This window comes from Nicotiana tabacum, chromosome 1 (assembly GCF_000715075.1).
Source record: "Nicotiana tabacum cultivar K326 chromosome 1, ASM71507v2, whole genome shotgun sequence".
NCBI lineage: Eukaryota > Viridiplantae > Streptophyta > Magnoliopsida > Solanales > Solanaceae > Nicotiana > Nicotiana tabacum.
In genome coordinates, this window is record NC_134080.1 from 201,350,132 (window position 1) to 201,366,661 (window position 16,530).

Consider the following 16,530-nt stretch of genomic DNA (forward strand, 5'->3'; position numbering starts at 1 on the left):
AATGGAGTAGCTGAGAGGAGACACAGACACATACTCAATGTGGCTAGGGCACTGAGATTTCAAGCAAGTGTTCCACTGAGATTCTGGGGGAAATGTGTATTAACTACAGTCTACATTATGAACAGGCTACCAACACAGGACTATCTTCGGCTTTCATTCAACTCTTTTGGAAGATCGTCAAATACCGACACAAATAAAAATAAAATCTTTGGCAAGGTTATAGACTGTCAAAAAAAGAGACAAGTTCTCACTTAGAGCCTCACCATCAGTCTTTCTTGGATATTCTATGACTCAAAAGGGATATAGAATGTACAACATTCATATCAAGGAGTTCTTAGTCAGTAGAGATGTTATGTTCAAAGAAAACATTTCCCCCTTCCAACATTCAGCTCTTCTACTCTCCTTGTTTCCTACCATTGACATTCCTCAAGTCTTATTGCCTAATGATGTCTCTATATCCTCCTCTTCACCATCTTCAGTCTCTTCTTCTCCTCCTACACATTCTTCTTTACCCTATCCTATTTCTACTTCACCTGCTCAACATAGCTTAGAACAGCCAACACAAGTACCTGTTGAACCTGAACCGGTATCACCAATTAATTTCACTCTTGACCAGCCTAATCCTCAGTCTTCCACCTCAAATGATCAGCTGATAGGAGTCTCACATCCTAGAAGATCTGGGAGAACCAGTAAACCTCCTATCTGGCTAAAAGATTATGTTACTCTCTCTCAAGGCAAAGCCAATTGCTCTTATCCCCTATCAGCATGTGTCAGTTATGAGAATATCTCTGACTCTTATGCCAAAGCCATATCCTCCTACTCTGCAGTTGTAGAACCACAGTCATATACTGAAGCTGTCAAGCATCCTAAATGGATTGAGGCTATGAAAGCTGAAATCTCAGCCTTAGAAGAAAACCACACATGGTCTGTAGTAGAGTTACCTACTGGGAAGGTTCCTATTGGCTGTAAATGGGTGTTCAAAGTGAAGTATACATCATCAGGTGAAGTTGAGAGATACAAAGCCAGGCTGGTAGCTAAAGGTTACAGTCAAAAGGAAGGGCTTGACTACACTGAAAGTTTCTCTCCTATAGCAATGGTGACTGTAAGATCAGTCATTGCAGTTGCTGCAGCCAAACAGTGGCCTCTTTTCCAAATGGATGTTCACAATGCTTTTTTGCTTGAACTCCTAGAAGAGGTTTACATGGATGTGCCACAAGGGTTTGCAAGCCATGGAGGGTCTCACAAGGTTTGCAAACTTCATAGATCTCTGTATGGTCTGAAACAAGCACCCAGGCAGTGGACCAGGAAGCTGACTGATGCCTTAGTATAGTTGGGTTTCATTCAAAGTCATTTTGACTATTCTCTTTTCACTAAGAAGGTCCAAGCTGAGTTGGTTGTTATGTTAGTTTATATAGATGACTTGATAATAAGTGGAAGCAGTCTAGGTCTGATAACTCAGACTAGAAATGATCTGAAACTCAGGTTCAAAATGAAGGACCTAGGAGAACTTAAGCTCTTTCTAGGAATAGAAGTTGCAAGATCAAAAGATGGAATTATTATGAGCCAAAGGAAGTATGCTTTGGAGGTGATATCTGAGATGGGACTAGTAGGCGCTAAACCTGCAGGAACACCTCTTGAATCTAATTTGAAGCTCACATCTATGGAGTATGACACTGCTGTAGGAGCTTCTGAGTGTGAAGATAAACTAATTGAGGATATAGGTGCATACCAAAGACTGGTAGGGAGGCTATTATATCTTACAATGACCAGGGTTGATATAGCATTTGTAGTACAACCTTTAATTCAGTATATGCACAAGCCTAAGCAGTATCACTGGGAAGCTGCTCTTAGAGTTGTGAAATATATCAAGACTTCTCCAGGTCTTGGCTTACTAATGCCTTCAGAAGGGTCAGATAAACTAAGAGCATATTGTGAATCAGACTGGGGTAGATGCTTACAGACTAGAAAATCAGTAATAGGGTACCTAGTTAAGTTTGTGAATGCCTTGATCTCATAGAAGTCTAAGAAATAAGATACAGTTGCAAGAAGCTCTGCTGAAGCTGAATTCAAGAGTATGGCATCTACAGTTGCTGAAATAACCTGGCTCATATGACTCTTCAAAGAGCTAGAGGTTGATGTAAGTCTACCAGTTGATCTCTTTTGTGACAGCAAGGCTGCAATCCAAATTGCAGCTAATCCCATCTTTCACGAGAGGACTAAACACATCGACATTGACTGTCATTTTGTACGAGAGAAAATCATACAAGGTGCTGTAAAAACTCATCATATTCCCACAAAAGAGCAGCAAGCTGACCTTCTTACCAAGTGTTTAGGAAGATTGCAACATGATTACATGATCACTTAGTGTCCAAGCTGGGCTTGAAGGATATCTTCAAATCATCAGCTTGAGGGAGGGTGTCAAGAAAGCAGTTAGTGGTTAGCCAAGTAGTTAGCCAGCTGTCCAACAGTGTAAGGACAACTCTAAGTTAAGTTAGTTAGGAGTAGTATATAATCGTGTATATCCCTCATTTGTATGTGATGATAATGAATGGAACATTACAATTTCCATCTCCTCTCTTAGTTTCTTCTGAGAAATCCTCTGCAGTCATGGAGGTTCTCTTCATTTAACAAAAATACATTCTTTATTATATTGACAAGTGAAAAATAACAACTTATAGTACTTTTCGCATAGTTTATGAATATCAGTGGCGAACGCATGCGGTGGCAAGCGGGTTCAACTGAGCCCGCTTCATCAAGAAATAAAATTGTGTATATGTATAAATTACGATTAAAGCTGCATAAACTTTGTATAAATATTTTATTTGAACCCACTTGTCAACTACTATTTTACGACTAAAGTTATATACTTCTAAGATTGAACTCGTGTGCACAAAATCCTGGGTTCGCTACTGATGAATACCTAGCTAAATTTAAATTTTAAAATACTAAGTTGAACTAATCCAATTGAGCTTCAAAATTTAGTCAAATTAACTCTTAACAGGTAAAAAATATATCATCTAAAGTGAAACAAATGGATTATTTAAAAACTTTAAAAAAAAAAAAAAAAAAGACATAAGTTTCCTCATTCGTGCAAACAATAAAACCTCGAGGATAAAACGTGCAAGTTTGTAATTTCTTAAAATCAGATGGCAATTTATGTAATTTGAATTGAATAAGGAGGGTGATTTTAAACGGCGAAATTTATTTGACGGCGTGATCTTTTTAGATCCAGCGAAGCCACGTGAGCAAGTTGTCAAGCTGGCTTGGGTCCCACTCCACCTCTGATTGAGCAGTTTGCTAGCTGTCAATCACTTTTCCCATTTTGCCCTTCATATACTCCTCCTGTCCACCAAATTCTCCACACCATCATTTGCTTAGCTTGGTCAATACTCAATAATAACCTAAACCCAATATTTCTTAAATCGAAAGGACGATTATAGCCTTGAATAAGTTCGAGAGACATTTTTTTTAAAATAACGGTAGTGTCCATCTCAACTTATACGTACTTCAATCATTCACGTGTACATATTACCTCCCATTAGTATAGATATTTAGTAACTTTATTAATTAGTTCTTAGGTAGATAAAAAGAAATTACTTAAAATTATTTTATCTTTATTAAAATTTGAGCTTTAGTTTTTCATTTACTTAATTTATTAACTGCTAGAACACTTCTTATTTATGATATTACACTGAATTTGTTGTTATTATATTGATCGTTAAAACATATCATGACATCTAAGTTCGTGAGACCTCTTATCCAAACGAAAAAGAAGATGATACATAATTTTAAATTAATATAAATCAGAAATTGTTACCCGTGATATTATTTTTAAATTGTAAGAGTAGATTTAGTATATGTAAATCTTAAGGAATAAACATAAGTTAAAATTTACTCCGTTTATACCAAACCAACAAATCAAATATATATATTCTTATTTTTATTTTCATGGTGGGGTCGGGTCATTTGGAGTGGGGACGAGGTACAAGTGTAAATAATGGGAAAGACAGGGAGTATTTGGTTGGAAATAAGTCTTTGTTAGTATAAGGCTTGCCAGGCCATATATTTGGAAGCAGAGTTGGCTACAAAAATAAGAGTTTTGCTAAATTGTCCACATATATATAAACACTAGCACAACAATTATCTGTTTTATTATTAGAGAGCCAAAAGCTAAAGCCACAATTTGCAAACAAAGAGGAGAAAATTCAGTTTGCTTTCTTCATCCATGTAAGTGAAACAAACAACACTTAATTCTTTCTTGTTCTCTCTTCATTTTTAGTATTAAATCTTTTTTTTTTAAGTTTATTAATTTCATAAACTTATGCAAGGTGTTCACAATAGCAATTATGCCTAGTTCCTTTCTTTCTTTTTCATTTTTTTTTAATTTTCAATAAAGGATTAGCAAATAAATACATGTATAGCAAGCATTTTCATCTTGAACAATTCATTTTTATGGCTACAGATATACATATTTAAAGAAATAAAGATGGGTTATTGGCAAGCCAAGGTTGTTCCAAAATTCAAGCAGATCTTTGACAAAAATGGACCAAAGAAGGCTGCTGCTGCTGAGGCATGCAAGACCTTTGACGAGGCTAAGGTAAAAATAAATTTAACTATCGCGTATTTTAATCTGTTGTAACAAATAATATATCTTACTTGTATATGTTATTAATCTCACTTATTATTATGTATTATCGATAATTACTTTTTAGTAACTTGTGTGTGAATTTTTTTTACACTATCAGTACGTAGAAGTTGAATTCTTCTTTTTATTCTGGATAGTTGTAAAGAAATTATTGTAAAAAAGTACCTCATAATTCAAATTTGGCCACAACAAAAGAAGAAAATTAAAAAACAAGAAAAAAAATATAAAGACAAGGACATGGTAAACTTTTGTTTATTTACCTAGTTCTTAAAAACAAATTAATATGAGTTATTGTCTAATAAATTTCAGGAGCAATACAGCAAAGAGTTCGAAGAGAAGAAGACTGAGCTCCAACCTAAAGTTGTTGAAATTTATGAAGCTGCTGCAGTGGAGATCAAGGTTTTTATTTACATACTTTATTCAAATATTAAAAGGAAAAAACTGCAGAATTACTATATATTATTGCAAACAAACATAGAACTTACTGCTCTTATCTCTTTATGATTTTTAAAAAAAAAAAAGACTTTGGTGAAGGGACCAAAGGTTTCAGGATTGAAGAAACACTCAACTCAAGTCCAGAAATTCCTTGATGAGCTTGTCAAGATTGGTAGGCCTTCATTTCTTTTACTTCGTATTTGCAATATATTTTAGCAATTATATGTACTTCTATTCTGTTTTATGTGACACTATAATTTTGTTATTCGGAGTCAATAAGTTTCTTGTTTGATCACAATTTTCTTCATATTTTTAAGTTTTTTTGAATTATTAACTATTGCAACTTATAATAGCAACTTTTTTACACAAAAATAATTAAATAGTTTGACCCTTGCTCCAACCTCATCACATAAAATAAAATTGAGGAAGTACTATTTATTCCATTAGGGTTTAATTTTTGTATATATCTATATATATATATATATATATATATATATATATATATATATATATATATATATATATATAGATAGATAGATAGATAGATAGATAGATAGATATAGATATATGCAAACAATTTGTGTAACTAAACTTGTTGTCGTAGGTGTATGCCTTATTTTTCTGATAACTACTTCCACTTATTATAAAACATAAAAGTAAAATTTGTAATCTTGATCAAACTAAGACAAATTTCTTGCTATAATAAAAAAATATGACTTGGTAGTGTAAATTTTCTTTCGCTGTCACTGTCGATATATAAAAGTTAAAAACACTCAATAATTTTCATGGTGATTTTTTGTTTTACTTCTATGAAGAATTTCCGGGATCAAAAGCAGTAAGTGAAGCAAGTTCAAACTTTGGGCCTTCCTATGTATCTGGTCCAGTTCTTTTTGTGTTCGAGAAAGTTTCCACTTTCATCGTCACAGAAGACAAGAAAGAAGAAGAAGCCGCCGCCTCTGAAGCAGAGGCAACAACAGCTGCTCCTGTTGAGGTGAAGGAGAAAGAGATAGTTGTTGAAGCAGAAGCAAAGAAAGAGGAAGAACCAGCACCAGCACCTGCGGCGACACCTGCAGCTGAGGTGGCACCTGCTGAGGTAGCACCTGCAGCTGACGTGGCACCTGCCAAGGTGGAAGAAGCACCTGCAGCAGTAGCAGCACCGGAACCACCAAAAGCTTGATGAATCTATCAATTTGTTTGTCTCTCTGTGTAAGAGTTGATTTTTTTTTAATTTTTTTTTGTATTTTAATTTTTCTATGTTTTGTGGTCACTGTATAAGAAAGAAGACAAAAAAACATGATTTGTTATATTCTTTGTTAGTGTTTTCTCCCTTCTCTCTTTCCTGTGTTAGTTTGTACTTTGTACAATATTATCTCAACAGTGTCTATGTACATTTTTTAAAGTTTTTCCTTTCTGATTCTTCAATACTATAAAATGTGCGTTACTTTGATATAGTTTCTCATTTCCTTTTTCTCAGCTAACTTATTTCATGCTTTCTTCTTCTTCATCATCTTTAATTTTCTTTATGAAATGAAACTGAGACCACATTATACAATTTAGTCTAAGTAATTAACGACGTGATTAAATTTTCTAAGTGTAATATTCTTTGACAAGACAAAGTTTGTGGGATGGTTTTTTTGATGAAAATCCTGACTCCGCCACTAGGATACCAACTTCTAACTAATTGCGTGTAAGAATTATGGTTGATGTGATGGCATCATCGACAAAAAGATGTCGAAACTATGTCTACATTATATTGTCGAGTATATATGAACAAAACTACGATGTGCATTCAATTCGACTACTATGTAAACTGAATATGTAAAACCACCGAGCGCGGTATGAAGGGGTAAGTATTCTTTTATCCTTAATTAAAGGTCTTAGATTCGATTCATGTATATAGCTTCGATGCCTTTGTTAGAAAGTGTTTTACCGTTTTACTCTCAATGTAAAAAAATTCAAGACGAATTCAAATTTAGTCGAACCCCAGTACGAATACTGGATACCAAAAAAAGAAAACATTGAATGTGAGAAAGATGATAGATAGTTTTAGTAAAAGATCAACTGAGACGTACCATCGAACCAATTGGTACTAATGTACTATACACACTAGAAAAATACATAGGAAGTCTAATGAGCTTTTCTTGTTTATACATTTAAGGTATAAAAAAAAATTAAAAAATTAAACGATTCTATATCAAGAATTACATGGAAGCAACTATTTTCCAAACACGATAATGGCTGAAACTTAATAACTCAATTCCTTAAAATAAAAAATATACACTGAAAAGTTACAAAAAAAGGTTACAGTATCATGTCATTTAAAAATCAACATGTAACCTTCTATATCAAGTATGAATTAAAAATCTCCAAAACATGGTTAATGACATATTATTACAACAGGTAAAAAGACACTAATAGTGTAAAATCACCCACTATTCAGTGTCTATAATAATTTAGATCAAACGTAAAACGATACAACCGTGCAATAAATATAATGTAAAAAAGGGATACATCAGCAGCAAAATATTAATTTAACAGATAATACAAATCAAATCCTAATAATCTTATCGTAAATATAAAATCTGAGATGTTATTGGTTGGTAGGCCATTGAACAGCCAGATAGAAATCAAGTTGGTTGCCCACACGCAAGAAACTATGTGCTAAGCAGTTGGACCAATCAATTATGTAAGTTTATTAATATTAGAAATTGATGTTTCAAGTGGAAGTTTGATGTATATACGCAACTGGGACACTAAATTTATCATCATTTAGTGCACTAGCAATTTGAACATAAGAAAATTTTGTACGTCCTTTTTTTATTACTTCGAGCTAGTTTGTATGTATTTAATTAATTTTATCGCCTGCTATATCCTATCAATACAAGTATTAAGTAACTTTGTCCACTAAAACTTAAATAAATAAAAACAAATAATCTAGTGATTTTGCCGCCACTAAAATTTAAATATCAAATCTCATGATTTTCCACCCAATTTATTGACATTATTCATATTTTCTTCATGTTGCCGTGGTCTATTAAGCAAGCATGCCTTTCCAATTTGACCAGCCAATCATTTGCCATAGAGGCGAATTTCTGAACAGGAAGATGTCATCAACAAAATTAGCCAAAATCTTAACAGCCGTCATTGCAATGACTCCTTATGTAATTTTTCTTTTTGGCTGTTTTTGAAAAATCTTTTTCTAGATTTTTTTTCATTATTTTCCCTCTCTTGAGATTGTTTTGCACATAGTTAAGACAAAGTTCCGATTAGTTAGTGAAAAACTGAGAATCAGTGGAATTCAGCTTGAACTCGTGTTTACACCCAAATCACAAGATTTCACCAAAGTTAAGTAAAAACTTGATTAACCGTAATTAAGAGATAAAAGTTAGAAGACAAATGTTATATAATTATTGCTTTAGTGTAGACACTAAGTATGATTATTTATTCTTTAATTAATTGAAGGGAAAATACATAAGTCACCCTTCGAGCTTGCCCCGAAAACTCAGTTACACACTATAACTTTATGGGTGTCCCTTTTGTTAGGTATTTTCCTGATTTTCTTATCATATTTAATTTTCCTATCTGTTGAAGGAAAGGGTAACATATTTACCATAATGGGGTTTTCCTTCTTTTAGGATAAAATTATAAATCTCCCAGTTTGGCTAGTCTTTTTTCTTGTAGGAAAAAGTTTGGACTTCTATAAATTGAGGATCCTTCCTTCTCATTCAGTAGCATCTACAATGTAGCCGAATGGGGTTTGAGAGTCATGTTTCGGTGGAGAACTTTACAGGACAAGTGTTAGTGTGTCACTTGTGTTTGCCTCTTCGTGAGGTTGTTCTTTCAATATTTTGTACTCTTTATTTATATAGTGGATTGCTCATCTCCGCCACGGACGTAAGTCAATTAACCGAATCACGTTAAATGTTTGTGCCTCTTTTGGTAGATTTCTCGTTTGTTGTCTGATTTATCGTCGTTCAATTGTTGCTTTACTAGCTTCCGCATGACACCTGATTTTTCAGTCCTAACAAGTGGTATCAGAACGAGGCTCAAGACAGGTTCATCTTGGTAGATTTAGTTTTAGCCGCAATCTATTTGATGATAATCAAGATTTTAATCTAAGAAATTTGACCGGTGTGCTACGCACATTGAGACAAGATTTGTGGTGGAGATTTAGGGATGCAACATGTTGAAAGCTATGTAAAGAAGGTGGATCAAATTTATTTTATCAGAAAATTCAGGCCAAGGGGGAGAATTGTTAGGTGTTTTCTTGATTTTCTTATCATATTTGGTTTTCCTATCTGTTGAAGGAAAGGGTAAAAATGCGGTAATTGGAACGTAATACTACGGCTAAAACACGGGTTTCTAGCCTAACATCAACACCCCACACTTAGACAATTGCTCGTCCTCGAGCATTTGAACTCCACTGCACCTAGGGATAATCTTTCATCAAACAACCTCCCTGATACATCATGCCAAGAATAATTAAAGTAGACTGAGCACCTTATCATAACATCCCACCCTCCAGATTCGACTCAAAAGTACCATGCATTAGTCACTCGCCCACTTACTCTAACATAGAGGTCAATAACATTACCTTTCCTTCATGAATCAAGTGCCCTCACACAACAAAAGAGAGTAGTCCCACACAATAAAATTTAAGAATATTTAGGAACTCAAGATAGAAAGAATTCACTCACTCTCAGAAATAACATTCATATGCCACAAAAGATGCACCATAGGCTTGCCCGTAGTGTACTACTCTACTATTCGAGCTCATTCAGTCTAGGATCAAGTAAGACTTTATTTGGTTGTAATGTAGGCTGCGGGACGGGTAGGATACATCTAGATATAAGAGTGACTACACCTCCCTAAGCACTTTAATACATATACTTTAACATTCAAACCCCACTTATGTCAAACCAAAACTCCACCTTCACATCAATCTAGATTAACTCCCTACATCTTTAAGCACAATTACATCAAAAGTTACCACTTGTCAATGAATACCTGCACACAATACAATTTTTTTTTCTTTTCTTTGTCAATTCAAGTGGTTCTTGCTCTTTCAAATCAATGCACATTTCTCCTTATTTCATTAGTTTCACTCAAAAGCCAAACCAACCACCCCACATTTTAACTTTTACAAAGTTCATAACAATTCAAGTGCTCATGAGAGGTGAAAAGGTTCAAATAGATAGTTAATTCAACCAATTGGGTAAGGCTTATAATGTGGTTGCCAAAGAAACAGGATTACAGGCTTAAAGGGGTTAACTAAGATAAATAAGAAACAGGATTACTGGCTCAAACGGGTTAACTACTATACATAACAATTAGGCGGGTAAAATATACATATCTGGCTCAACAAAGAAACGCCTATATCACTTCTAAGACTGAACAAAACTACTATTTCGCTTTGCAAACACACGGGCAAGTTCTAGGCATCAAATGCAACGCACAGAATAACACAAAACCTTACACACACATGACACATAACTCACTCAGAATTGGACTAATCAAGACACTCTAGTCAAAGCAGTTAAGCACAGTTTTAATCATACGATTTAGGAAAATTATTTAAGAGTTAAAAATTGAGCCTAGGTGTCACAACTAAGGCCCTTACCACTCTCAAGGCATATGCAATCAAGGGAAATTGATCCTTCAACTTAGCTTCCTAACTAAAGATTCTTAATTCCGAAAAAATAAAAAGATTTAACTATACCCGGTTCAAGCAAAACCTTTGGAAAAGAACTGCGGCACAAAGAAAAACCAAGGGGAAATTGTTGCACTACCTAAAAAAAACTAAAATAAAAGACATATTTTTGGATTTTCACATATATGAATTTTTTTTTTCGACTCATCTCCCTCAAGAAACCAGTCGACGAAATCCATCGTTGGCAAGAGTTGAACTACATACTTAATTACTAACTATTACAGGCCCGATAGAATTTAGAATTATAGTTTACATACCAATTGTCTAAGAAAGCAAGAAACAAATCAAACAAAACCAACTGACAAATGAAAAAAAGTACAAATACAATCAAATAGGAGCACCCCACCCCACACTTAAACGATTGCATTGACCCCAATGCAAAATAGTAAAATCAAGAGTGAAAAGGGGACTCCCTGAGGCCTAGGCCTAATCATCAGCACCCTCGAAGGTGGCAAATACTCCTCATCATCTGAGGGAATGAAGTTCACCTCTTCATCGGGTGACAGCTGTCCTCCTCTCGCCAACCCCAACCACTACTAAGTGATAGAAGAAAGGGGGTGATCCTGCTGCAACTCTTCCAAGTCGGCCTCTCCCCGAGCAGCCCGAAGGTGCAAGTAAGCAAACAATAGCTGTAGTGTCTCTTCAACGCGGACCATCCTCTGGTCCGAATTAACAGCCGTAGTAGGGGTCTATCACCGACGTCACATCATAGGGCCTAATAGGGTAAGACACTGGAATAGTCCTGTCATAGTGGTACTCCTCCTCCACAAGGTGTGCTCGCAACAATCGAGTGATCATACTCGGGTAATGTAAACGGTGAGCCCCAAGTGGTCTCACTTTAGCCATATGCTCAAGCATGATTTTACCAAGGTCGAACCGCATCCGAGTCAACAAGGCATAGATCAAACACACCTTCAGTCGGGGGACATTAGTGTCACTTTGAGTCGGCGTGATCTTGGCATTAATCAACCGCAAAACAACCCTGGCTGGCCGCTGGAATGTTGCCTTCTTCATGTCCTTGTGGAATTCATTTGCATCTCGTGTCCATGCGGCAGAAGAGTCAGCGCCACATAACAGACGGCGAATAGCCGGATAGTCTGGCCGACGGAGAAACCTCTGAAAGAGCTTGTGGGGATGCTCTATGAATCCCATAATCCGATTGATCACCCGGGTGGAGAATGGAATCATTTTACCCCTGACCTACACTTCGTAAACCGCATCCAGGCTGGCTTTAGGTTGCTAGTTAGCATAAAATTCTTTGACTAGGTTCACATTCACCGCATCACCCGTACGGAACAGACTGTAGAAACCCAAAGCCCGAATGTTGTTGTAAATTTCACCATATTTACGGGCCAACTTCCCATCGTCAATAGAAACCTCAGGATTTGGGTTGACTGACGGGACAAATGTTTGAAACTAGTGTCGAGCATGGGCGGGGACAACCCGTATACTATATTTGCATGTTGTCACCTCATCTGCATCAGGGTCAATGTGCTCTTCTTCCTCCTCTACTAGGGCAGGGGGAAGTGCCCGTCTCCCACCACGACAGCTACTAGAAGCAACCTCAGAAGAACCAGTGTTAGAGCGTTTGCTCGGGCGGCGAGACATTATACCTGCACAAGACGGAGAGTATTAGCAACAAACCGAAAACCAAAACAAGACCAAATGGGGTAACCACCCCACACTTATATTATTGGCATGTTCACAAGTAAAATGTATATCAGGGACTCAGACTACCCCGACGGAAGTACGCCACAAGCAATCAACAATCCCCTCAACCACCAACATAATAGTACAACTACAAAACCACGGACTATGCTAGCTTAACATAAAAAATTAAGAAGACAATCTAGCAACTAAGAAGAGAAATAAAAGAAGTTATACTAATGCACTACTAACAAACTTCATAAAGTACAACACAACACTACACAAGCACAAAGCATGAATCGAATATTCCAATTAGCACCTAGCACCACATTTTCTCATAGCAATTATCTGCCACTAAACTATAATGTCACTTTCTATGTCATTGAGGCATTTAATCAAACACATGGCATTCACCAAAGTTACCTCATATCTTTAACTTTAATTCTTCCAAGATTACTGCACAACCATACCAATCAACCATCCTAACACCACCACAATTTAACAAGGGCACAAAGTGCTCCAAATTTGCACAAATATACCACTAATTTTCGGCCTTTAAAGTACCTCCACCCAACTTCACCATTAAAAAATTTTATAAGCATCAAGACATACTAAAAATCTTCCACAAGTATAAGCACAATGAAAACCCAATAAGTTAAGCACCAATAATGGCCAAAATAAGCAATTAAATTGAAAACAAATTAGCACCACTACACTACCTAGGGGTTAGGTCAAATTAAACTATACTACTCACTACAATAAATTACTCAAAGAAAAGAGAAGAGTGTAGAGAACTTACCTTGAGGATGAATGGAAGGGATGGGAGGTGTATGTGGGAGAGGAACTTGAGAAGAAAAGAGAATGGGAGAACTGGGGGAAGGGCTGAACGTTTGGTTTGAGAGAGAAAAGAGAAAAAAAGGGTTGGGAGGGGGGTTGTTGAACGAGTGGATGTTTAAAAGAAGCTAAAAAATTTATTTTTTTTAAATTGTACTGCCGCGTCGCAGGGTGCAGCACCCCATGCAGTGCGGTAGTGGAAACTATCAGAGGCCATCAACCTTTGTCTCTCAGATCAGTTTGGCCTGGAGCGACTAGCTTCCGGGTTGCACACCGACTCTATTATGTACTTATTTTATGTCCAATTCATGCTTGTACCTGCCTAATCAAGTCTCATAACTCCTAAATTCTAATAATTCTAAACTACAATTATTGGTTAGTGAGGTTAAAAATTGGGTTGCCTCCCAATAAGTGCCTAATTTAACGTCGCGGCACGACGCAGATAAGCGCATTTAAGGCTCGCTCGACCTCTGAGGTTCAGTCAGATGGATCTCTGACACTTCCTTTGATTCATTTATGCCCACATATAGTTTCAATCTCTGCCCATTGACTCTAAATGTATGAGAGTCTTTCTCTGAGGCAATCTCTACTACACCTGAGGGGAATACTTCGACCACTCGAAATGGTCCAGACCATCGTGACTTGAGTTTTCCCGGAAATAGCCTTAATCTTGAGTTATAAAGCAATACCATGTTTCCGGGATTGAAATTTCGCTCAACAATGTTCTTGTCATGCAACCTCTTCATTCTTTCCTTGTACAACCTTGTGCTCTCAAAAACAAGATATCGGAACTCATCGAGCTCATGCAATTCTGTGACTCTAGTTGTTCCCGCAGCCTCAATGTCTAGATTTAGCTATTTCATTACCCACCAAGCTCTATGTTCTAGTTCCACTGGCAAGTGACAGGCCTTTCCGAACACCAACTTGTATGGTGACATACCAATTGGTGTTTTGAATGCAGTTCTGTAGGCCTAGAGTGCATCATCTAGCTTTTTAGCCCAATCAGTTCTTGTGGCATTCACAGTCTTGGTCAGTACACTCTTTATCTCTCTAATAGACACTTCGACCTATCCACTGGTCTGAGGATGATATGGGGTTGCCACCTTGTGGCATACATCATACTTTGCTAACAATTTCTCGAAGGCTCGATTGTAGAAGTGAGTGCCTCCGTCACTGATAATAGCTCTCGGGCCCCAAAAATGGGTGAATATATTCTTCTTCAGAAACCCCACCACTTCTCTTACATCATTGGTGGGAAGTGCTGCAGCTTCCACCTATTTAGACACGTAATCTACAGCAACAAGTATGTACTTATTGCCAAAGGAGTTGACGAAGGGGCCCATGAAGTCTATCCCCCAGACATCGAACACTTCAACCTCTTGAATTGGGTTCATGGGCATCTCTTGGCAACGGGAAATGTTCCCGATTCGCTGACATTCATTACATCCCTTCACCCATTGATGTGCATCCTTAAACACTGTTGGCTAGCAGAACCCGGCTTTTAGCACTTTCGCTGTCGTCCTGACTCCTCCAAAATGCCTGCCATACGCTAATGCATGACATGCCTGCAAAATAGAAGATTGCTCTATATCGGGGGCATACCTCCGGATCAGATTGTTAACACATATTTGAAACAGATAAGGTTCATCCCAATAATACATGCGGCAGTCACGATAAAACTTTTTCTTTTGCACAGAGGAAAGGTCATAGGGAACTATACCGCTTGCCAGGTAATTTGCAAAGTCTGCATACCATGGAACTTTCTCAAGGCTTATAGGAGTAGCTGCTCATCTGGAAAGGTTTTCAGAATATCCTCAACCTCAACTGAATTTTTAGCTCCCTCAAGTCGTGATAGATGATCAACGACTTGGTTTTCTGTGCCCTTACGGTCATAGATTTCAAGGTCGAACTCTTGCAGTAACAGCACCCAACGAATCAAGCGCGGTTTGGACTCCTTATTCTCAATCAAGTACTTGAGAGCTGCATGATCAGTATATACAATTACCTTAGAGCCAATCAGGTATGATTTGAACTTGTCGAATGCAAACACCACAGCCAACATCTCCTTTTCAGTCACAATGTAGTTCAGCTGGGCTCCACTCAATGTTCTACTGGCATAGTAGATTGGGTGAATTAGCTTGTCTTTTCGCTATCCCAACACTGCCCCCACTGCATAGTCACTGGCATCACACATGAGTTCGAATGGTTGCTCCCAGTCGGGGGCACCAATGATGGGTGTTGTGACTAGCCTCTTTTTCAACTCCTCGAATGCTACCCTGCAATCATCAGAAAACAAGAAAGGGTGATCTTTTTCTAACAACTTACAGAGAGGATTGGCAATTTTTGAGAAGCCTCTTATGAATCTCTGGTAGAAACTGACATGCTCGAGGAAGCTCCTAATTGCCTTGACTGAAGTGAGGGGTGGAAGCTTTTCTATCACGTCAACTTTAGCGCGATCCACCTCGATTCCCTTACTTGATACCCGGTGTCCCAAGACTATGCCATCTTGTACCATGAAATGACACTTCTCCCAATTAAGTACCAGGTTAGTCTCAATACATCGTTTCAACACTCGGGTCAGATTTATAAGGCACTCGTCGAATGAGTTTCCCACCACTAAGAAATCATCCATGAACACCTCCATTATGTCTTCGACCATGTCAGTGAATATGGCCATCATGCACCTTTGGAATGTGGCGGGTGCATTGCATAGGCCAAAGGGCATCCTTCGAAAAGCATAAATGCCATATGGTCAAGTGAAAGAGGTCTTCTCTCTGTCCTCTGTTGCAATAGAGATTTGATTATACCCTGAGTACCCATCCAGAAAATAGAAGTGGGACCACCCTGCCAGTCTGTCAAGCATCTGATCAATGAAGGGAAGTGGGAAGTGGTCTTTTCGGGTGGCCAGATTCAATTTCCTGTATTCCATGCAAATTCTCCAACCTGTGATGGTTCTTGTAGAGATCAGCTCATTGTTTTCATTTTTGACCACCGTCATACCACCCTGCTAACCCAGTTGTTGTCAGAGATGGGGAATATGATTCCTTCATCCAACCACTTAATCACCTCTTTCTTCACCACTTCCTTCATGTCGGGGTTCAGCCTTCTTTGGTGCTCCCTAGAAGGCTTGTGCCTCTCTTCCAACAGAATTTTGTGCATACAATATGCCGGGCTGATCCCCTTAATGTTTTCCATGGTCCACCCAATGGTTGTCTTGCACTCCTTGAGTACCTACAAAAGTTGTTGTGCCTGCACATCT

General features: G+C 37.5%; 1 protein-coding gene across 1 annotated transcript; it reads left to right on the top strand.

The window, feature by feature from the left end:
• Positions 1–4,169: 4,169 nt before the first annotated feature.
• LOC107764465 (plasma membrane-associated cation-binding protein 1-like) lies at positions 4,170–6,404 on the top strand. The gene is given in 5 exon segments (NM_001324848.1): positions 4,170–4,227; positions 4,463–4,597; positions 4,955–5,044; positions 5,168–5,252; positions 5,896–6,404. Coding segments are annotated over 4 exon segments (648 nt in total). The 5' UTR covers positions 4,170–4,227; positions 4,463–4,486; the 3' UTR covers positions 6,258–6,404.
• The last annotated feature ends 10,126 nt before the right edge of the window (positions 6,405–16,530 follow it).